The 22,446-nt window shown below is 46.4% G+C and overlaps 2 protein-coding genes and 1 long non-coding RNA gene across 3 annotated transcripts in view; all 3 read right to left on the reverse strand.

Annotated features, from left to right (window-relative positions):
- The window catches only part of LOC113995134 (leucine-rich repeat and guanylate kinase domain-containing protein-like), a 39,588-nt gene extending 32,474 nt beyond the window's left edge, over positions 1-7,114 (reverse strand). The window contains exons 1-5 of the mRNA XM_039387259.1: positions 6,852-7,114; positions 2,422-2,529; positions 1,780-1,861; positions 498-598; positions 298-379 (exon numbers count right to left, since the gene is read on the reverse strand). Of these exons, the coding sequence (XP_039243193.1) occupies positions 298-379; positions 498-598; positions 1,780-1,861; positions 2,422-2,529; positions 6,852-7,034 (556 nt within the window). The 5' untranslated portion in view covers positions 7,035-7,114. The remainder of the gene's footprint in view (positions 1-297; positions 380-497; positions 599-1,779; positions 1,862-2,421; positions 2,530-6,851) is intronic.
- Positions 7,115-11,864: 4,750 nt separating this feature from the next.
- LOC120324469 lies at positions 11,865-15,423 on the reverse strand. The gene is made up of 5 exons (XR_005565810.1): positions 15,201-15,423; positions 13,978-14,168; positions 13,799-13,868; positions 12,548-12,618; positions 11,865-12,098 (listed from the first exon to the last, which is right to left on the reverse strand). It is a non-coding gene; the product is annotated as an uncharacterized LOC120324469 (long non-coding RNA).
- Positions 15,424-19,295: 3,872 nt separating this feature from the next.
- The window catches only part of LOC113995133 (exocyst complex component 4), a gene marked incomplete at its 5' end in the record, with an annotated part of 76,931 nt that continues 73,780 nt past the window's right edge, over positions 19,296-22,446 (reverse strand). The window contains one exon of the mRNA XM_027734908.2: positions 19,296-20,552. Coding sequence (XP_027590709.2) covers positions 20,315-20,552 — 238 coding nt within the window. The remainder of the gene's footprint in view (positions 20,553-22,446) is intronic.

A 22,446-nucleotide genomic window follows, 5' to 3' on the forward strand; every position in this document is an offset into this window, starting at 1 on the left:
GAGGGAAAGTTCAGGAGAGGCTGTGAAAGTCCAGGAGAGTTCAGGAAAGCCCTGCAGAATCTTTAGGGAGACTGTGGGAATTCTTGGAAAAGCAGCCATGAAAAAAACCTTAATTTCCAGGTTCCTCTTTATCTGGTTTCTGCCCCAGGAGTGTTTCTAATTCCACAAACTGGGATGAGTGTGGAGCAGAACCTTTGGGTGCTTCCCTCACACTCCAGGAATTTGCCTCTCACTTAAAAATCCTTAAAATCATATAAAAAATCACTTAAAAACCCATTTTCATTCCAGAAAGGATACAATCCAGGAAGAGTTTCGTAAGGCACTGGTATGCTGACAAATCTTGCATTTTAGAGATTTGATTGTACGAAAAATCCGCTTCCTAAAGCGAAAAAAAAAAGAAACAGGAATTTAGTTTTTTGATTTTGCCTCTGCCCAGACATAACAGGGAATTTATCTGGAATTTAAACCCCTAAAAGGCACTTTTTTTGCCACCTTACCTTGAGGTTTTTTGGTGGTTTGAACCCGAAACACTCGGTCAGTTCATTGTGGGAAGCATCCAGCTCTAGCAAATAAGGCATGTGACTGACACAAGAAAGATCTAGAAATAAAAGAAAGATATTGAAACCTGCACAGGGTTTTATTTATTAATTAATTTATTCATTAAATCTCTAAGAAAAAATTAGTTAAATTTATTATTTTAATTTATTTCTTAAACCTCGGCACAGGTGGGTGCAGAGACCGTCACGTGATAATTAGAAATTTGATAATTGCCTTCAAGTAGAAATCAATTTGGAGCTGCACAGGGAGAAAAGTGAGGTTTAAAATGCAATAACTGGATGGATTAACACCCTCTGCCAGAGAAAATGATGGGTTTCAAACCACAAAGAGCAAATATCCAAGGTCTAAACTGAATTTCCAGCACCTCGAGTGAAGAAGATGAAGCCATCGCTGGATATTTTGGGAAGAAGATCAAGCCATTCCTGGATAGTTTGGGAAGAAGATCAAGCCATTCCTGGATAGTTTGGGAATAAACAGCCATAGCTGGATATTTTAGGAAGAAGATGAAGCCATTGCTGGATATTTTTGGGACGAAAATCAAGCCATTGGTGGATTTTTTGGGAATAAACAGCCATAGCTGGATATTTTGGGGAGATCAAGCCATTGCTGGATATTTTGGGAAGAAGATCAAGCCATTGCTGGATATTTTGGGAAGATGAAGCCATTGCTGGATAGTTTGGTAAGAAGATCAAGCCATTGCTGGATATTTTGGAAAGAAGATCAAGCCATTGCTGGATAGTTTGGGAAGATCAAGCCATTGCTGGATATTTTGGGAAGAAGATCAAGCCATTGCTGGATAGTTTGGGAAGATCAAGCCATTGCTAGATAATTTGGGAAGAAGATCAAGCCATTGCTGGTTATTTTTGGTAAGAAGATCAAGGCATTGCTGGATATTTTTGGGAAGATCAAGCCATTGCTGGATATTTTGGGAAGAAGATGAAGCCATTGCTGGATGTTATGGGAAGATCAAGCCATTGTTGAACATTTTGGGAAGAAGATGAAGCCATTGCTGGATGTTATGGGAAGATCAAGCCATTGTTGAACATTTTGGGAAGAAGATCAAGCCATAGCTGGATATTTTGGGAAGAAGACCAAGCCACTGCTGGATATTTTGGATATTGCTGGATATATTGTGCTACTAGAATCCCCCCCAGTACAGTGAATTTCTCATCTGAGATGATTCCACCACCCAAGAATTTACTGGTGTTATTTACTACAAACCATTAATTTTATTGTAGGAAAGGTCCAGTTTCTGCAGGTGGACGAATCCACAGAGGATTTGGATGTCCCTTAACTCACGACCCTGGAAAAAAGGACAATAAAGAGATTTTTAAGATGCAGTTGTGCAACCTGAGCAAACACAGGAGCAGGAGACAGTGAAGACATGACATTTACACCAAGTGATGGAGAAAAGGTCAAAAAAGAAACTTTAAAACAACCAGGAGAGAGAAACCTGGAGCCAGGAAAAATGCCAGGGAAACAAAGGCTGCATGGAAAACGATACAGAAGCAAGTAATTTTTTAATTAAAGATTTCAACTTTCTGAATGCACCATTTTTTACATTTTTCCAGTGCACCATTTTTCACATTTTTCCAGTGCACCATTTTTCCACGTTTCTCCATTTTGTAGAAAGTGATGTTTGAAATGTAGAAATTGGATGGATTAACACCTTCTGCCAGAGAAAAAAAAAATGGGTTTGAAACCACAAATATGAAACAGCACTGACAGGGAGAGACAAAAATCTGCATCTTGATATTTTTATTTTTTTTTTGGGATACTTTTTTTACTATTTGCTGGTAGAAAGAGGAAACTTGTGAGCAGAGAAGGACTTAAAACTGATTTTTTTTTTTTGCTTGTACTTACTGAGAGGAATAGATCGAGATAAACGTATTCAAGGCCAGGGGCTGAGCAGCCCAGTCTGTGGAGCCCCTCAGCTGCAGTGTCTTCATCCAAAACTCCCTCAAACCGACCCTAAAAAACACCAGAAAGGGGGCAGGGACAGGAATGGATTAAAGGGAGATCCATGGAGTGAAATTCCACACTTGGAAGAGTTTGGGGGCTGCTGGGATGCAACAGGGTTTAATAAAATCCTCAATCAAACGCTGCTTTCAGCGCTTCATCGACCTCCTGAGACACTAAAAAGGAGGAAAAATGAGGAATACAGCCCCAAAAAATTAAATAAAAACAAGCTATTTATCAGTTCTATACATTTAAAAAGCTCCAGCAGGTTTTCTGTGGGGATTTCTACTTTTTTACCTCCTGCTTTAAACACACAGCTCCACACAGGCCCCACTCCCAGAGAGGCTGAGCATCCTAAGGCACTAAAAACCAGGAAAAATGAGGAATACAGCCTCAAAAAAATTAAATAAAAACAAGCTATTTATCAGTTCTATACATTTAAAAAGCTCCAGCAGGTTTTCTGTGAGGATTGTTACTTTTTTACCTCCTGATTTATGAAGAGCTCTACACAGGCCCCATTCCCAGAGATGTTGACCATCCTGAGGCACTAAAAACCAGGAAAAATGAGGAATACAGCCCAAAAAAACTTAAATAAAAACCTGCTCTTTATCAGTTCTATACATTTAAAAAGGTCCAGCAGGTTTTCTGTGGGGATTGTTACTTTTTTACCTCCTGGGTTAAACACACAGCTCCACACAGGCCCCACTCCCAGAGATGTTGAGCATCCTAAGGCACTAAAAAACAGGAAAAATGAGGAATACAACCCCCAAAAAATTAAATAAAAACAAGCTATTTATCAGTTTATACATTGAAAAAGGTCCAGCAGGTTTTCTGTGGGAATTTTTACTTTTTTACCTCCTGATTTATGAAGAGCTCTACACAGGCCCCATTCCCAGAGATGTTGACCATCCTGAGGCACTAAAAACCAGGAAAAATGAGGAATACAGCCCAAAAAAACTTAAAGAAAAACATGCTATTTATCAGTTCTATACATTTAAAAAGCTCCAGCAGGTTTTCTGTGGGGATTTTTACTTTTTTACCTCCTGATTTATGAAGAGCTCTACACAGGCCCCATTCCCAGAGATGTTGACCATCCTGAGGCACTAAAAACCAGGAAAAATGAGGAATACAGCCCAAAAAAACTTAAATAAAAACCTGCTCTTTATCAGTTCTATACATTTAAAAAGGTCCAGCAGGTTTTCTGTGGGGATTGTTACTTTTTTACCTCCTGGGTTAAACACACAGCTCCACACAGGCCCCACTCCCAGAGATGTTGAGCATCCTAAGGCACTAAAAAACAGGAAAAATGAGGAATACAACCCCCAAAAAATTAAATAAAAACAAGCTATTTATCAGTTTATACATTGAAAAAGGTCCAGCAGGTTTTCTGTGGGAATTTTTACTTTTTTACCTCCTGATTTATGAAGAGCTCTACACAGGCCCCATTCCCAGAGATGTTGACCATCCTGAGGCACTAAAAACCAGGAAAAATGAGGAATACAGCCCAAAAAAACTTAAAGAAAAACATGCTATTTATCAGTTCTATACATTTAAAAAGCTCCAGCAGGTTTTCTGTGGGGATTTTTACTTTTTTACCTCCTGATTTATGAAGAGCTCTACACAGGCCCCATTCCCAGAGATGTTGACCATCCTGAGGCACTAAAAACCAGGAAAAATGAGGAATACAGCCCAAAAAAACTTAAATAAAAACCTGCTCTTTATCAGTTCTATACATTTAAAAAGGTCCAGCAGGTTTTCTGTGGTGGATTGTTCCTTTTTTACTCCTGGCGTTAAAACACACAGCTCCACCAGGCCCCACTCCCCGAATGTTGAGCATCCTAAAGGCACTAAAAAACAGGAAAAAAAAATGAGGAAGGAATTACAACCCCCAAAAAATTAAATAAAAACCTGCTCTTTATCAGTTCTATACATTTAAAAAGCTCCAGCAGGTTTTCTGTGGGGATTTTTACTTTTTTACCTCCTGATTTATGAAGAGCTCTACACAGGCCCCATTCCCAGAGATGTTGACCATCCTGAGGCACTAAAAACCAGGAAAAATGAGGAATACAGCCCAAAAAAACTTAAAGAAAAACATGCTATTTATCAGTTCTATACATTTAAAAAGCTCCAGCAGGTTTTCTGTGGGGATTTTTACTTTTTTACCTCCTGGATTAAACACACAGCTCCACACAGGCCCCACTCCCAGAGATGTTGAGCATCCTAAGGCACTAAAAAACAGGAAAAAATGAGGAATACACCCCCAAAAAAAATTAAATAAAAACCTGCTCTTTATCAGTTCTATACATTTAAAAAGCTCCAGCAGGTTTTCTGTGGGGATTTTTACTTTTTTACCTCCTGATTTATGAAGAGCTCTACACAGGCCCCATTCCCAGACATGTTGACCATCCTGAGGCACTAAAAACCAGGAAAAATGAGGAATACAGCCCAAAAAAACTTAAATAAAAACCTGCTCTTTATCAGTTCTATACATTTAAAAAGGTCCAGCAGGTTTTCTGTGGGAATTTTTACTTTTTTACCTCATGGGTTAAACACACAGCTCCACACAGGCCCCATTCCCAGAGTTGCTGAGTATCCTAAGGTAATAAAAACCAGGAAAAATGAGGAATACAGCCCAAAAAAATTAAATAAAAACCTGCTCTTTATCAGTTCTATACATTTAAAAAGCTCCAGCAGGTTTTCTGTGGGGATTTTTACTTTTTTACCTCCTGATTTATGAAGAGCTCTACACAGGCCCCATTCCCAGACATGTTGATCATCCTGAGGCACTAAAAACCAGGAAAAATGAGGAATACAGCCCAAAAAAACTTAAAGAAAAACATGCTATTTATCAGTTCTATACATTGAAAAAGGTCCAGCAGGTTTTCTGTGGGAATTTTTACTTTTTTACCTCCTGATTTATGAAGAGCTCTACACAGGCCCCATTCCCAGAGAGGCTGAGCATCCTAAGGCACTAAAAACCAGGAAAAATGAGGAATACAACCCCCAAAAAATTAAATAAAAACCTGCTCTTTATCAGTTCTATACATTTTAAAAAGCTCCAGCAGGTTTTCTGTGGGAATTTTTACTTTTTTACCTTCTGATTTATGAAGAGCTCTACACAGGCCCCATTCCCAGAGATGTTGACCATCCTGAGGCACTAAAAACCAGGAAAAATGAGGAATACAGACCAAAACCAGTAAAATAGAAACATGCTATTTATCAGTTCTATACATTTAAAACGTTTCAGCAGGTTTCTGTTGGGATTGTTATTTTTTTTACCTCCTGGTTTATAAAGAGCTCTACAAAAGGCCCATTCCCAGAGAGGCTGAGCATCCTAAGGCACTAAAAACTAGGAAAAATGAGCAATACAGCCCAAGAAAAGTTAAATAAAAACATGGTATATGCCAGTTCTATACATTTTAAAAAGTTCAGCAGGTTTTCTGTGGGGATTTTTACTTTTTTACCTCCTGGTTTAAATGGAACTCTACACAGGAGGCCCCATTCCTAGAGATGTTGAGCCACGAAATTCCCATTAACATCCCACCAAATCAGCACCAACATAAGCCCAGTGTTGCACCCCAACATGCATATTATGGAAGCCCTATAAATGAGTTCAGCATGAGCAGCCAGTGCTGCTCCTGGGAGAGAAATGTTTGCCAAAAAGGCATTTTGACAGCTGGCACTGAGGAGCCTCTGGGCAGGTTTAATGAGAAAACAAGCCAATGGCTTTTGAAATTCCTAAAAGCCTGGAGGAGCCACACAACAACTGCTAATCCAGGGACCAAGATAAATAACGTGATCCTCTAAATTCAAGATAAACAATGTGATCATCTAAATTACAGCACCTCCACGTTACAGCAGTGGGGAGAAGAGAAGCATTTATCATATATTTATAGGTGAAATATGACGCTGCTGTGGGCATTTAGAGCCCAGCAGAGGAGGGATTAAAAATGCACTTGGGTCCAGAGGCTGATTAAATTTCAGGGCTGGGAATCCGAACAGGAAAAATGAGTTAATTTGGCCATGCATGTGCCAGCTTATCCTTAATCTTTGTATACCAAGGGGACTTGGCAATGCTGGGTTAATGGTTAGAACTGGATTATTTTAGAAGTCTTTTCCAGTCTAAATGATTCTATGAAAGAAAGGGAGGGGGCAATCCAGGAGTACCTTGGACACCATGAGACCCTAAAAAAGGTAGAAATGAGAGGCGAGAGGACACAATCCACTCAGTCCCCCTTCTTTCTCTCAAATCTCCATCGAGGGGTGAGGAGGGAAAGGGCTGGCCCCTCACGAGCACCCCCCTCCCCAGACAGCTGGGCAGCCCTGAGCTGAACCTCTGAGCGCTGTGACTCCTCTTCCCCTTCGCCCTCCTCCTCCTCGTGGTCCTCCTGGCCAGGCGGGCTGAGCTGGGGCTGCTCCTCGGGGCGCCCCTGAGCGAGCTGCTCCGGCGGCTCACGAGAAGGGGTAGGACGCTCCTCACAGTTGCCCTCTCGGCCGTTCTCCTCGCCCCCCGCCATGAGCCGTGATAAAGAAAAGAGGGGGCAGAGGAGCCGCGCTATCGGTCCCGCCCCTACTCAGGCCTGGGCGCCGCCATCTTGTTTACTGTCTCGTTGCCATGGAGACGGGGAAGGGTCGCTCCCCCTGAGGGGATGCGCACCGACCGCCCAACCAGCCAATAGAAACGCAGAGCGTGCAGCGGTGCACCATGGGAGTCGTAGTTCGGAGCACGGCGCAGCCTCGCCGTGTCCGCCGGGCCGCGGAGCATCTTGGGAGTTGTAGTCCGCCTCCCTGAGGCGGCCATTGGCCTCACTCCCCTCTCCCCTTCACAGTGCAGAACAAACCTTGGGGTTTTATATATATATATGCACATTATATATATATATATATATAAAATATATTTTTAATATATATAATGTTTGTATAAAATATGAGTTATTTTTATTATATAAAAATAGATATTTTCTAATATAAAATATATTTATATATTTATAAAAAATATAAAATATTTTTACAGTATGAAATAGTTATTTATATCATATACAATATTATATATTTATATTATATATTTATATTATAGTTATATTGCAGTTATAATACTGTTATATTAAATATAAAATATCATATATCATATGTCATAAAATATCATATATCATAAAATATAATATATTTTATATAGCTATATATAAACCAAACCTTGTTTATATATAAATATAGAAATATATAGAGAGATATAAAGTGACCTTGTTACTTTAAGGAGGTAAAGATGCTCACCAAGCCCCTCTGGAAAAGGTCACAGAGCCTTTACTGCCACCTCGATACCTGCAGGGTGAGCAAAGTGTTTATTCCACATTTTTGGTCAACTATAAAGTAACTGAGACCCTCATATTTCGAGGGGTCATATTTGAGGGGTTTAAATCTAAATTTAATCCCTAAGGACTAAAATGAAGAGAGGACACGACGCCCTCCATGTATGACCACAGTCACCAAAATCCCACCTGTGATCGTTCCATTCCATTGGGAAGGGCCAAAAATGGGATAAAATAGGGATTTCAGGGCAAAAATCTGAAGGGGAAAACATCTCTTTTTTTTTTAATCCGTTGACCACCATGTCTCTCCTCCTTCCTTGAAGGGAGCTTTGTGCCTCCAACACACTGGAGCAGCCCCAGGAACATTAAATTTATAGCTATATTTATATATTTAGCACTAATAGATCTCTGTTTCTATATTTTCTGTCAAAACACATATTATCAGTACACTGTCATTAGTGCATTTATAATTTATCATCAATCACTGGCAATCCTGAACCCGCTTTCCTGTTGCTCCAATAAATTGTATTATTTGTGACTCCGGGTCCTAAAAGTTTTTATTGAACTCGGCCAGACCTACCTACAGTGTCATAAAATTATAGAATCATTTAGGTTGGAAAAGACCCCCAAAATCACTAAGTCCAACCAGTAATCAATAACCATCAGGGCCACCACTAAACCACATCCCCAAGTGCCGCATCCACACGTTTTTTTAACACTTATAAGATTATAAATCGTGCTATTTGTGCTTGCACAACTTCTTCTTGGACCTGACCAGACTTCTAGTGCTGAATTAATTTTATAATTTTACAATCAGAAATTAATTCTGATCTCTGAGAATCAGCTGGAAATCAAAGGGGGGTATTTTCTGCCGAATTTCTATACCCTTAACAACGACAATTATTAAGTCCTTTGATAATCAAATAATTTCCAGGGCACCATTACCTTGGCTTTCCTATTTTTTTTTTTGTCTGGGAGGACTGGTGCCATCCATCATTTATACTGGGAATCACAGCCATCTGCAGGAGTGAGGGCCTGGGGTGCTTTCAAAGGAGGAAGGAATGTGTTTCCTTAGGAAAAAAAGTACAATTTCAGAGCTGGTGGGGGAGAAAAAAAAATCTATATAATCATTTTGACGGAAATATTTGGGAATTAATAAGAGATGAGACTGTCACAGAGGGAGAGAAGTAAAATGACAGCTTTTTGAGATCTTTTTGCCTGTTATCCTGGTTTTATTTATCACATATATCTTGCAGACATCCGTCTGCTCTTAATAGAAGTCTGAACTAAAGATGCTAAAGGTATTTGAGTTTTTGAGTCTAGCATCTCCTGCAGGACGGGGTAAAATGAGAAGGTAAAGGCAGAAAATAAAGGAGGGGAGGAGGAGAAGATGGGTCAGGATGTCTCCAAATGCAGAGATAAACCCAGGAAGTTGCTCCATATGATAAAACAATTTAAGGTTGGGAACAGTGGATCTCCAGTATGGGTTGTGACAGTCATGTGAGCCTTGAGTACTGTAATTCTGGGTTTAAACATCACATAATTGCCTTCTCTGTGCTCACAAAGTGACGCCCATGAACGTGGGCCACCATGAGGTGGCTATTGCTGAAAAAAAAATCAAACAAAAAGATATAAAAGCTCCCTAATGGACATCACCCATTGACTTTTATCTCTGTGCTTCAGGGAAACATTATGGGAACTGCAATCGAGCTCCCCCAGATGACCTTCCTTCATTATCTCACTGGCCATAAATGTTAAAACCCTTCCTGGGATTTATTCCTAACTAAGCACCCCGTCCCTCCTCCCACAGCCTGGGCACACAAGGCTCTTCTCCAGCTGCGTGTCCAGGATTCTACTTAGGGATGGGCAGCAAAAAGAAAGGTTGGGAAGCTCAGGGAAGGACGGAAGATCCTGAAAGGGAAGGAGGGATCCTATCTGGGAGTATGTTTTGGGATTTGTTGTGACCCAGGAGAACAATTCCTGACTCGGCAGAGCTACAAAGCCAAGCGGGAGCTGCTCCAGGGCAGCTCCTCACTGTGCTGCTGTGGCTGCTCCAAGCTTTCATGTTATTTGGGATATTCTCCTTCCCAAATCCACGTGTTTTGTACTCTCCGTCAGCAGATTTCACCTTCTGCAAACAGAGAAAGCCACTTTCTGAGGGGAACCCTGCGCTCCCTTCGCTGCAGGGTTATCCTCCATCCCCTGCTTCCCTCCAGTGCTGGGGCTCCCTGGGACCACAGGATGTGGCTGTTGGTCACCACGTGCCATCCTGGCATCCCAAAAAGTGCTGCCTGGCCCCACCACGCCCCTGAGTGTGCCATGGGGGGGTTTCCTTACTCTGCTTCCCACATTTTAAAACAAGGGGCGATTGGATCAAGCCCACAGGAGACAGGATGCTTTTCACCCAGGGGAGTTGTGGAAACGTCTGCCTTTAGCTGGAGCTTTTCAGAGGTGTTTGAGAACTCTGCCAGCCTGGAAAACTTGGTGATATGGAAAATCTGTGAGGTTTTAGAGAGGAAAAAACCCCTCTTTATTCAACATAACAGCTTTGGCTGAGCCTGTGTCATGGTTTGAGATAGCCCCAACATCCAATTCTCTAGCTCCATTCCCCCTCCCACATCTCAACCTAATGTGAGATGGGTTTTTCCAGACAAAACACACCAGACTCAAAGTGGGGAAAAGGGAATATATTACAATGACTGTACAAATAAATACCATATCACATTATACACATGATCACAACTATCTCTACCATGACATATGTATTTACAATGGATCAGATCTCTTCTCCCCTCCAAATAAAAGTCCAGGAGGGAAAGAAGGACAGATCCCTTCCAGTCCTTAAGCAGCAGCATCTTCTAAGGCAGCAGGTTTCTTCTCATCTCATGCAGCAGCTGATAGCTGGCTTTCTGCCAGCGTCCACGAGGGAGGTATTCAAGCTCCCCCGGCCCCATCGCCTCACAACCGAGGGGTCTTCCGTGGTCTTCGTAACCCCAGACAAGGTCGTTTCACCACGTCATATCACGAGCACAGGGGCTTCGTGACGGTCTGGTATCTCCAGGGGACTCAGCCCCTTGCAGGGCCTCTGTGCCCTGTCTCTCAGGCTGCCACCGTGGCAGCAGTGCAAGGGGGGGAGAGCCAAGGTCAACTCCCCCTGCATTCCTCTCGGAGCTCTCTAGCTCCTTTCTACAGTGCATGTCGCACTTCAAGGCTCTTTCAAGTAAGAGTCCATCATCTTCCTCCTTCCAGGAGGTCTCAAAGGAGTTTTGGGGATCTGGTATCAGTCTTACCCCCAAGAACTCTGTAGCTCTCAGCTGCTGGCTCTCCTTTCCTCGACTCTCCTTCCAGGAGTCTCCTCTGCAGTGCTGCATGTTGCTCTGCTGCTTCTTCAGTTCAGGTTCTTATCTCTGGCTCTCTGCCACTGTTTCTCTGGTCAGCGTCGGCTGCTGCTCTGTGCCCATGGAGAAAACATCTCCCGGCATACTACAGGCACCTAGCCCAGCTTTATGCTGTTCCAGGTCCCTGCAGCCCCCAGCCAGGGGCTGGGAGGGGGCCAGAGGCCCCAAGGGGCTCAGAGCCCCTTCCTCGTGGCTCTACAACATGGCCACCTCTCCTACAACCACCAAACTACAACTCTTCTTTTCCGGTCTGGTTGTGATATGTTTACATTTCTGCAGGAGCGCCCATTGGGCAGAACTTCAAAACTTCCAGGGGTTTCCACCCCTTGGGGTCTACCACTTCTCTTAGCTTCTGGGGAGAACAAGGTTCAAACCACTACAGCCTGACAACTTGCAGCCGCACAGGGATGAGGACCCCGGCAGGACCTGGTGCTGCTCCTGTGGCTTTTCTGTCACCCAGTGAGTGGTTCTCAGAGCCTCAGGGCAGAAGGTGGTGACTTGGACCCTCGTGGTTGCTCTGGAGGCCGTGCCATCAGTGACAGCCACCAAGAGCAGATATAACCTGGCACAGCCCAGGTTGTGGCTGGGCTTAAATCCCACAAACGGACATATAATATATATAATATATAATACATACATTTTTTCCTGTCCAGTGCTGTGCCTTTGCAAGCTGGGCAGCCAGACAAACACCTCCCAGCTCCCCAGCTCCACATGGTGTCGGGAAGGCAGCTGAGAAGCTTCGGATCCACACGCAGCAGGTTTTTTGGGAAGACGCTTCCCCGAGCTCCCGATCCCTCCGAGAGGCAAAGGCCACGCCCGTAATCAAATTAACATCTCGCCGGGCAGCTTGTCCTTGTGAGACAGGGCTGGAGGTTTCCTGGGAACAGATGACAGGGAAAGGGCAGCTCCAACTGAGGTTTACATGGACTGCCACGGAGCTTGGAGCGGGGCCAGCCGGGCTAATGAGTTCTCAGCGTGGAAGCTTCCCAGAGTTTATTTGCTACCATCTGGAAAACGCCCGCCCTTCCACTGGGATTCAGGCGGGAGAAGGGATTATTAAAACCTCAGAAATGCACTTTTCCTCCCTCCCTGTCCTCCCCTCCCCACCCCGTCTGTTTGGCTTGGCTGACGCGCTCCGGGATGAAATGGCTCCTTGGAGACCCCTCTCCAACAGGGATGGCGACTGGAAGGAAATCAGCCTTATGGATTTGGGGCCAGAGACAGATTGTTCCTGAACGGGGCCGTCAAAAAGAGAAGCAGAAACAAAAAAGGCCTCTGTGGCAACGGGAATTTTGGGGGACCCAGAAAATAGTTGGGAAACGTCACCTCGGACCTCCTCCTTCCAGTGGTCCAGCACAGCACATCCAGCCAGGGATTACCCGGGATATGTTCTCTTCCTTGGCAGAAAGGATGGAAAATTGAGCTTTTTTTCCTCCATAAACTCCTAAGCAAGGCCATCCCAAAGGGCTGAAATCTGTCTGTCCATCTCCCTCCAAGATCCATGTTGGGTTTTAAGCTTTCTAAGTGATTTGTGCACCTCCCTTTCCTTGTCTTCCACCCCCCGTGCTCCCAGTTTTAGCCCCAGCTTCTCCAGGGTCTTAATGGGCACCATTTCCCAGTAGATTTTGGTTCACACCCCCCAAAATGTCACCATATCCCCTTGGTTTTCTTATTTCTTGTTCCTACGGTCACTCCTGGAAAACAAGGTTGGCCAGGAATGTTGGAGGAGCTGGAAAGAGCTAATCCTGCACACGAGGGACTTTCAGAGCAGCCCAGGCTGCTCTTCTGAGTGATTCATGAGCACCAGCTCAGTTATTCCCAGCCTCACATGACACATTCCTGCTCTTCCTGGGAGAAGGAGGATTTCTGGATGCACCAAGGAAGGACAAACCTTCTAGGCCAACGTTCAGTCAGGAGGAGGAGGATGGCTGATATCCAAGAGGGTGGGAGAAAGGGCAGCCCACCCCATGGCCAGCTTGGATCAGTGAAGTTCAGTGGTTTGAGGTGGACTCAGCCCCAAAAATGCATCTAAAAGAGCCCCCACTGCTCTCACTTTCTCAAGGTAAAAGCTTAAAGAAGGGGATGGAGCAGCACAGGCAGGTGAGAAGCGACTCCAACTGTGCTAAGGAATTCATTAATGAACTAATGAACTCATTAATCTGTTGTTCTTGTCATTGGTGAAGGGGCTGATGTGGCACAGAGGGTGAAAAGTTTACCCAAATGTTTGGTCTCACGGCACATTTCAAACAGTGCTTGGCCGTGGCGTGGAATGTTCCCCAAATTCTCCTGGCTCTGGAACAGCAAACGCCAAAGTGGTCATTAAAAACAACCCTGAAATCCAGAAGTGAGGCTCTAAATCAAGCACTTATTATCCTAATAAAGCCTCCCCTCTATTGACAGAGGGAGCATTTCATACTCAGAGGAGTGTTAACAGCAAACTGGCCTTAAATACATTGATTTACTATTCAATTATAAAAACAATCAGCTCCCGAATATGTGCCTCGTACAAAGCAGATTTATGGGCAGCCCTGGCACTGCTCCCGTAAAACTCCCACACAAACTCACTTGGTAACTCACCAAGAAGCAATAAAAGGACCCAGCTGGGTGGGGGGAGGAAGGGGAAACCCCAAATGCTGCCTTGGTTCTCCTGAGGAGGAAGATAAATGAGGTGTAAATCAAGCTTAAATCACATTTAACCCAGCTCTGCGTGTCTAATTTTCATGGTGGTGGGGCAGAGGTGAGAGTTTATTTGACACCTTCCCTTCAGCTTATTCCCAGGGCTGTGTTCCTGGTGTTCAACCTGCTGGGAGAACATCCAAGCTCCTTAAATCCTGCAGCCAATGGGTTGGGTTTGCTCCTTTCCCCCGAATCTTCTCGTGTTTCTCGCTGAAGCTCCCTGAGCTTTTCCTTGGGGAGCTGTGTGGGAGGAGTGTGTGTGTCACAGCACCTGCAGGAGCAAAGCAAGGGGCTTAAAAACCTTGGATGAGGGGGTCAAGAGGGGCTTGGGGCATCACAGAGATGTTTAGGTTGGGAAAAGCCCTGTAAGATCATGGAGTCCAACTGTTAACCCAGCGCCGACGAGGTCACCCCAAGTGCCACATCCACAGGGATTTAAAATCCCTCCAGGGGTGGGGACTCCACCACCCACCCTGGGCAGCCCCTTCCAGTGCCTGACCACCCTTTCCATGGAGAAATTCCTCCCCATGGCCAGCCTGACCCTCCTGTGGCGCAGCTTGAGGCTGTTCCCTCCTGTCCTGTCCTGTTGTCCCCTTAGGAAGGTGGCAAACGGGATTCAGGGAACTCAAGTTGTGGAAATGTTGCAGGTTGGTAAATAAGCAGTTTGAGGTGAAACCCTCAAAGTACAAAGACCACTTTCCACTCTCCCTGGTTCATAGAATCATAGAATCCCAGAATCCCAGGATCACTGAGGTTGGAAGAGACCTCCCAGCCCATGGATCCCACCCTGTGCCTGATGCCCACCTTGTCCCCCAGCCCAGAGCACTGAGTGCCACGGCCAGGCCTTCCTTGGGCACCTCCAGAGATGGGGGCTCCAAACCTCCCTGGGCAGCCCCTGCCAAGGCCTGACCACACTTTCCATGAGAAAATTCCTCCTGATGTCCAGCCTGACCCTCCCCTGGCACAGCTTGAGGCCATTCCCTCTCCTCCTGGCCCTTGTTCCCTGGGAGCAGAGCCCGAACCCCCCCCGGTTCCCCCCTCCTGTCAGGGACTTGCAGAGCCAGAAGGTCCCCCCTGATCCCTCTTTTCTCCAGGTTGAGCCCCCCCAGGAATTCTCCAGCCCCTTCCCAGCTCCCTTCCCTTCCCTGCACATGCTCCAGCCCCTCTGGAGGGGCCCAGAACTGCCCCCAGGATTCCAGGGGAGGCCTCCCCAGTGCCCAGCACAGGGATGGGCACTGCCCCAGGCCTGTGCCCAGACCTTCCTAGGCCCAGGTCTCCCCCTTTAGTCCCTGTACTACTCAACTTAGGCCTGGCCTCCCCGCGCTTGTCAGAGCCCAGTGATGGAGGGGACTTAGGAGCAGGAGCAGCAGCTCTGCCTCAGCTGGGGGACAGAGGCATGAAAAACAACCACGACACTAATTTCAGCCACCACAGGCCTTTGGAAACGCTCAACACCAGGGGCAGCATCCAGGCTGCTTCGTGTTTTTCCCTCCTTCCCCCTATCCCTGTTTTCACCTCTCCCATGGTGCCCGGGTGCCCTCAGAGGAGCTGCAGCAGCCCGAGGAGGGGATTTGTCTGTGCAAAAAACACACATTTCACGCTGCAGCTCAGCAGAGGAAATGGCAAACACCGAAGTCCAAGGCCCTAACAGTCCAATTTTCTCCCCTGATTGCCGCCGTGCCTGAGCTTAACAGAGTAAATAATGAACAGCGGTGCAACGAACTTCCCAATAAATCGCTGCTGACGGTTTTCACACGGGTCATCCAAGAGCAAATTTAATGATTACATGCTGGCTGCAGCCACTTCATTTTTTTATTTTTTTCCCCCCTGCTCCTGGCTCACTTTGTTAGATCCAATCAGCAAAGGAAAGAAGGGAAAATGAAGTAAAAGGCCTCATTTCTGAGCACGTTTCCCCCCGTTCGATGCGAAAGCTCGAACGTGATCTGCGGGGCACGGCTCGGATTGACAACGTGGTTTTGCCCTGTAATGAAAGAATGGGGTGAATACACCAGGGATGGGGGCCTGGAGAGCAATATTTGACTTCCCTGCACCTTCCTTTGGAGTTTCTCATCCCTCAGGGATGTTGGAGCACAAACCCCCTCAGGGCAGAACCTCCCCTGCTCTGCCCACACACAGCTCCAGTTGCTACTGGGATAGGATTCCTGCGGGAATTTCAACTGTGGTGGGATGAATCCTTGGGTAATAAATTCCTGAGATCCGAGCACGGGCAGCTTTGTGGCCTGCAGGGTCTGCAGGGATGGACAGGGCTTGTGTGCCCCAACGGGAATTAACCCCCAGGACTAAGGATTAGAGTACAAGTAGCCATTTGAGTGACTTTTCCACATCTCAGCTCAGTAAAATTATTCTCTTTTCACCCCAAAAATCTCCCTGCTTGTCTATGAGCAACAGAATCGACATTTGGGTGACTTCTCCAAGTCTCAGCTCCATCAAATGACCCTTTTCCTCCCCAAAAAAAGCTCCCAGCTTGTCTGTGAGCTGTAGAATTGACATTCCTGCAATGCTAATTTCCTCTTGGCACCTCTCCCTGTCTGAGTGCCCTCCCCTTTACTGCCATCACCACATTCCAAATGGGATTTGCAATTATGACTCACGTGAATAAAATAAAACACAGCCAACAAAAGGCAGAAAGAGGCTCAGGAAACTGTTCCAGGTGGAGCTGTCTCTGAATGGAGGGCAGAGGATGAGGCTGGGGGGATCCACGCCATGATATCCCTGGAGGGTTTCTCCATCCATCCATCCCTCCATCCATCCATCCATCCATCCCTATCTATTCTATCTATCCATGCCAGTCAGGCAGGTTTATATCATCCTTAATCCAGAGGATATGGAGGGAGGAGACTCCCAGGAGAGGATGAGCTGGTGACTGACACTCAATCATGAAAGGAATCACAGCAATTTGCTTCACCTTCCACTTCTGGAGGCTTCAAAACCACGGGATAATTAAAACCCCATAAAGATTATGAGGCTGTAAAGGGGAAATTGGGAAACCCTCATGAACTTTTACAGCCCCCCATGAAAATATTCCGGTTTGTGGGGTGGAGAAGTGTTTCCTTGTCTCTTGAAGCACCAAGGGAGCACTTCCATGTCATGACTGCTCTCTGAGCCTTGGCACGGCGACAAGTGTTTCACATGGATTTACGACCCAAAATCTCCGGGACGTCCTGCAGGGTCATGTCAGGACAGCAAAAGCACTCCTAGGCAAGAACTTGTGCAGGGAATAAAATCGTGGAATCATGGAATGATTTGGGTTGGAAGGGACCTTCAAGACCATCTTGTTCCAACTCCCCTGCCATGGGCAGGGACACCTTCCACCATCCGAGGTTGCTCCAAGCCCCATCCAACCTGGCCTTGGACACTCCCAGGGATCCAGGGGCAGCCACAGCTGCTCTGGGAATTCCATTCCAGCCCCTCCCCACCCTCCCAGCCAGCAATTCCTTCCCAATATCCCATCTAACCCTGCCCTCTGGCACTGGGAAGCCATTCCCTGTGTCCTGTCCCTCCAGGCCTTGTCCCCAGTCCCTCTCCAGCTCTCCTGGAGCCCCTTTAGACCCTGGAAGGGGCTCTCAGCTCTCCCTGGAGCCTTCTGTTCTCCAGAGGAATCCCCCCCAGCTCTCCCAGCCTGGCTCCAGAGCAGAGGGATCCAGCCCTGGGAGCAGCTCCAGGGCCTCCTCTGGACTCTCTCCAGCAGCTCCACGTCCTCCTGTTGTTGTTCCCAGAGCTGGAGGTAGAACCAGAAATGTTCTCTGTGGTCTTGTAGGAAGGTCCCACACTGAGGATTGGTCCCTCCTTCAGGACAGAAGTGGGGTGTGTCGTGCTCTGCACAGCTCAGATCCAAGACAAAGGGGGTTCTTGGGTCAGTGCAGAGTTTGCAACAACTTCATGTGGTTTGTTCCCTCTGGAAAACCATCCTCCACTGGGAATGTGTTCTAAATCCCCCATCTGTGTGACCGAGTTCCACAGGTTGGGATGGGGAAATAGTTCCCAGGCAACAAAGTGCTGAGGAAAGGAAAAGCAAATGTTGGCAGGGCAGTGGCAGAAAGTTTCCCAAGGGTTGGTGCTCTCAGGACACTTGTGCTTCTGTTCCACCCGTAAGAACTGACAAATCCAGGACAGCCAGAGCCTGCCAAATGTGTCCCATGAGGGACATGACGGACATCCATGAGACCCAAAAAGGGTGGTGGCTGCTGTGTGGAGAGAACAGGATCACACAGGCACCTGGGGGACACATTGTGCTCTCAGGGGACTTTCCAAACACCTCCTCAGAACCTCTGGTGTGTCAGCACCACCTTCTTCTTCAAGAAGGCCCCCAAGAGTGGCTCCAGATGGATGTTTAGGGGGGGATGTGGACACTGGGAGCGGATCAGCAGCGGGGTGTCCGAGGAGTTGTTTACTATGAACAGGAACAGCTTGGCTCTGCCCACAGCAACAGCTTCAGGAGCAGGAATGTTCCCAAAATGTTCCTTCCCACCCCCACTCCCTCTCCTGTTAGATTTGAAACAAACACCGACACACAGCCCAGACCCTTTGCGAGGGAATTTTCCCCTCATAAAATAAATAAAACCCAGTCTGAATTAGGCCACAGCAGCTCAGTCTGAATTCAGGAGTAAAACCCAGTCTGAATTTAGGAGTAAAACCCAGTCGGACATGAGGCCACAGCAGCAACTCAGTCTGTATTCAGGAATAAAACCCAGTCTGAATTTAGGAATAAAACCCAGTTTGAACTAGGCCACAGCAGCTCAGTCTGAATTCAGGAATAAAACCCAGTCTGAATTTAGGAATAAAACCCAGTCTGACATGAGGCCACAGAAGCTCAGTCTGAATTCAGGAATAAAACCCAGACTGAATTCAGGAATAAAACCCAGTTTGAATTAGGCCACAGCAACTCAGTCTGAATTCAGGAATAAAACCCAGTCTGAATTTAGGAATAAAACCCAGTCGGACATGAGGCCACAGAAGCTCAGTCTGAATTCAGGAATAAAACCCAGACTGAATTCAGGAATAAAACCCAGTTTGAATTAGGCCACAGCAGCTCAGTCTGAATTCAGGAATAAAACCCAGTGTGAATTCGGGAATAAAACCCAGTCCAACATTAGGCCACAGAAGCTCAGTCTGAATTCAGGAATAAAACCCAGTTTGAATTAGACCACAGGAGCTCAGTCTGAACTGAGGAATAAAACATCTGACATGAGGCCACAGGAGCTCAGCCTGAATTCATGGATGTTGAGAAGCTTCTTGAGGACTGGACTGAATGATTTGGATCATTTCCATGCCGATGGAACCTTGGAGAACATCGTGAATTCGGACCTGGAAAGGAACATTTTAATCACCACAAACCCACAGTTGTTACAAAAAAACCCCCAGACAGAGCAGAGGAGCCTTTGAAGAGTCTTTAAACATCCTTTAATTTTGCAGTTTCAGGACACCCAAGTTACACAGCTCAGGGAGAACCTTTCTCAGCAAGTGAAACCCAGCTGGGTCAACAATTTATTTGCCGAATACAAGTGGAGTGTGACCTTATTTTTGAAGACTATGGTCAAGACAGAGCAGGAACGGTGACCTGAGTGTCCCTCAGCCCACAGAGCTTGGATCTGCCCTCCTGCCCTTGCTGATCATCAGTGCTGAGCCACATCACCCCGTGTGTCCTTCCAGAACATCAAATGACAACGACAAAACGCCTTTGGAGCTGGGCAGGCTCCAAAGATACACTGGGAACAAGAGAATTAAGCTCTGTTATTATCTTATGTTGGCAATTCTCTCCTGCAGCCGCCGTCGCCCGGTGCCAGATGGCTCCGGGATAATGGAAAAGTACAAGTGGGAAACAAATGGTCCCGTGTTCCCTCCCACACTGAGAACTGGTTGAAGGATGTATCAGCTGAAGGAGTAAACAACGAGGTCTCTTTGCAGTGGGAACAGCAGAAAACTTCATGTGGAGCTTCTCCACTTTTCACGTGGAGAAAACTCTCGTGGAGAACTCGCGGCAGAGCTGAGCAGGCCCCAAAACAGGGCTCAAAACCATCAAGATCCCCACAGGACTGTGCTTGACTGTTATGGTGCTGTTTATTTAGCGTGGTCTGAACTCCCTGACCCGACCCAGCGTGAGATCTTCTCTTTGCCCACCCCACCAGAGACAGCAGCTTGTTTTACACTCCCCAAAGCGAAGCAGCAGGAGCAGAGCAAAGCCAATTATCCCACCCCAAACTCCACCAGGATTCCTGGTCCTGCCATGGGAGAACACGTGAAGAAGCATGATGATGAACACACATCAGAACCCCCCCAAAAAACACCCCCAACCCCAAATCCCAGGTGGCATTTCCCTCCCCACCAGCACACAGACAGAGGCCTGGACCTGCCACCTGCCAGTCCTGGCTCTCCCATGGGTGTGAGGGGAAGGGTGGGTCACACTGTGGTGATCTTCTTGTCCTTGGTGGCCTGTTTGATGGCAGCCTGCTCACAGATGATCTCCTTGAGCCGCTGCAGCCTCATGTTCTGCGTGGTCTGGTCGCCCACGCCCGTCTGGCTGCGGTGCAGCAGGTTGAGGGCGTAGATGTATTCCAGCTCCGTGTACTTCACCCCCTGATCCACCACCAGGTTCAGCAGCTCGTCTGCCGTGTTGTAGAGCATCTCATAGTACTGCCTGCAAAGCAAGCGAAGGAGAAAACCGCCTCGGTAAATGCTCCAGACCTTTATTCCTGCGGAATCGCAGGATCGCGGAATCGGCCGGGTGGGAAAAGCCCTCTGAGATCATCCAGTCCAACTGTTGCTCCAACCTCGCCCTGGTTCCCAGCCCGTGGCACTGATGCCACATCCAGTCTCATCCCAAACACCTCCAGGGATGGTGACTCCACCCCTTCCCTGGGCAGCCCATTCCAATGCCTGAGCACTCTCCATGGAAAACATTCCTTCCTAAAAATAGCATCAACTCTTGCTTTTATTCAGCAGAGAAACATCAGGTTTCTGATGGAAACGTCTTCCTATGGAACACCATCATAGAATCCCAGGATGGTTTGGTTGGAAGGGACCTTAAAGATCAATCAGTTCCAACTCCAACACCTTCCACTATCCCAGGTTGCTCCAACCTGGCCTTGGACATTTCCAGGGATGGGGATGGCAAGTCTTTTTTGCTCCAAAGCACAGGACTTCACCTTCCCAAGGTCACAGAGCACCTTAAAATAAAGAGAAAGGACTAAATCTGCTCTGTCTGAAGCACAAAGGGATCACTGGACGAGCTCAGCGACACAGGCCCGTCTTTCCCCCACATCCTTCCACCTTCCTTCCTTCTCACCTCTCCCAAATCTCAGCCAACTGAAGAATAATTCTGCCCCTAACAACCACAGGATTCACCTGCCACTCTTCCCGAGATCAGATTATTTTTTAATTAAAAACTTCCTCTAAAATAAAAACGAGACAGCGGGAGAGAGAAAGAGAGCGCGAGAGCGAAAGGTGCTGCATTTTTAATTGGGTGCAATTAAAAACCTGCTGCCTTGGCTTGGCACTGCCTGGGGCCAAACCCTATTTGCATGAGTAATTATTCACTCCATTACCGAGTCTGCTCGACTTTGCCTCCCTTGTCTTTGAAAGTATTAATAAATATTGATCAGACCCACTCCTGTTTGCCTTCGCCCAAGCAGCTCCGATGGACTCATTTTTTGATGTTATCAAATAATGAAATATGAAAGAAAGGGGGTGGGATGAGCCTCTTGCTCTGTGATTTTTTTTAATTTAGGCTCCTTTGATTATCAGGGGGAGGTTGTGGGAAGCAAGGATGGGATGGGGGGGACTAAATGGACACCGGGTGAGGGGGATCTGCTCAGTGAAATCCTTTGGTTGTTTTTTATAAAGGTGAGCTTTTAAAACCAGGGAGGAGAATTAATATTCATCAGGAGCTCCTTCCATCATCTGACAAACAGGTTAATAAATAATAATATGGGATTAGCACACCTAACCAAAGAGGAAATTTAGCTTCCCAAGCTTTCTTTTGGCTTTAAAGTGGGCGCATGGAAGCTGATTTACTCTACACAGGTCACCAGCCTGGGCAGTAAGAGCTTCCAGGGCTCCAAAATGGGATATTTGGGGTGAGAAGAGAAGAGATTAAAGCTGAATTTACAAATGTATTCACCTGAGTTTGAAATGTCTGAGGTTGGACAGGGCTTGGAGCAAGCTGGGATAGTGGAAGGTGTCCCTGCCCATAGCAGGGGTGGGAATAGATAAGCTTTAAGGTCTTTTCCAACCTAAACCATTCCAAGGACTCTAAGAAGTCAGAAATGCAGCTGATGGGAACAAAGTGACCTGGGAACTCACCAGGGAAATCTTTGTGCTTGTGTGTTTATTCACTCATTTGTAATTTTATTTATATTTTGCCGAAAAGCATCGATGGGACTTGTTGAGTCGATCTGATAGGAGAGGTTTTATACCCTGAACCTGGGGCAGGTCCTTCTGGAGCACCTCTCCTCATTTCCTATGGAAATAAAGTACTGTTTCACAAGGGCAAGGAAGCATTAATCTGGCTCCAAAACCTTTGGCTCTTTAGG

Source organism: Pipra filicauda, unplaced genomic scaffold (genome assembly GCF_003945595.2).
Source record: "Pipra filicauda isolate LSUMZ 115617 unplaced genomic scaffold, ASM394559v2 scaffold548_size709544_pilon, whole genome shotgun sequence".
In the NCBI taxonomy this organism is placed as follows: Eukaryota; Metazoa; Chordata; class Aves; order Passeriformes; family Pipridae; genus Pipra; species Pipra filicauda.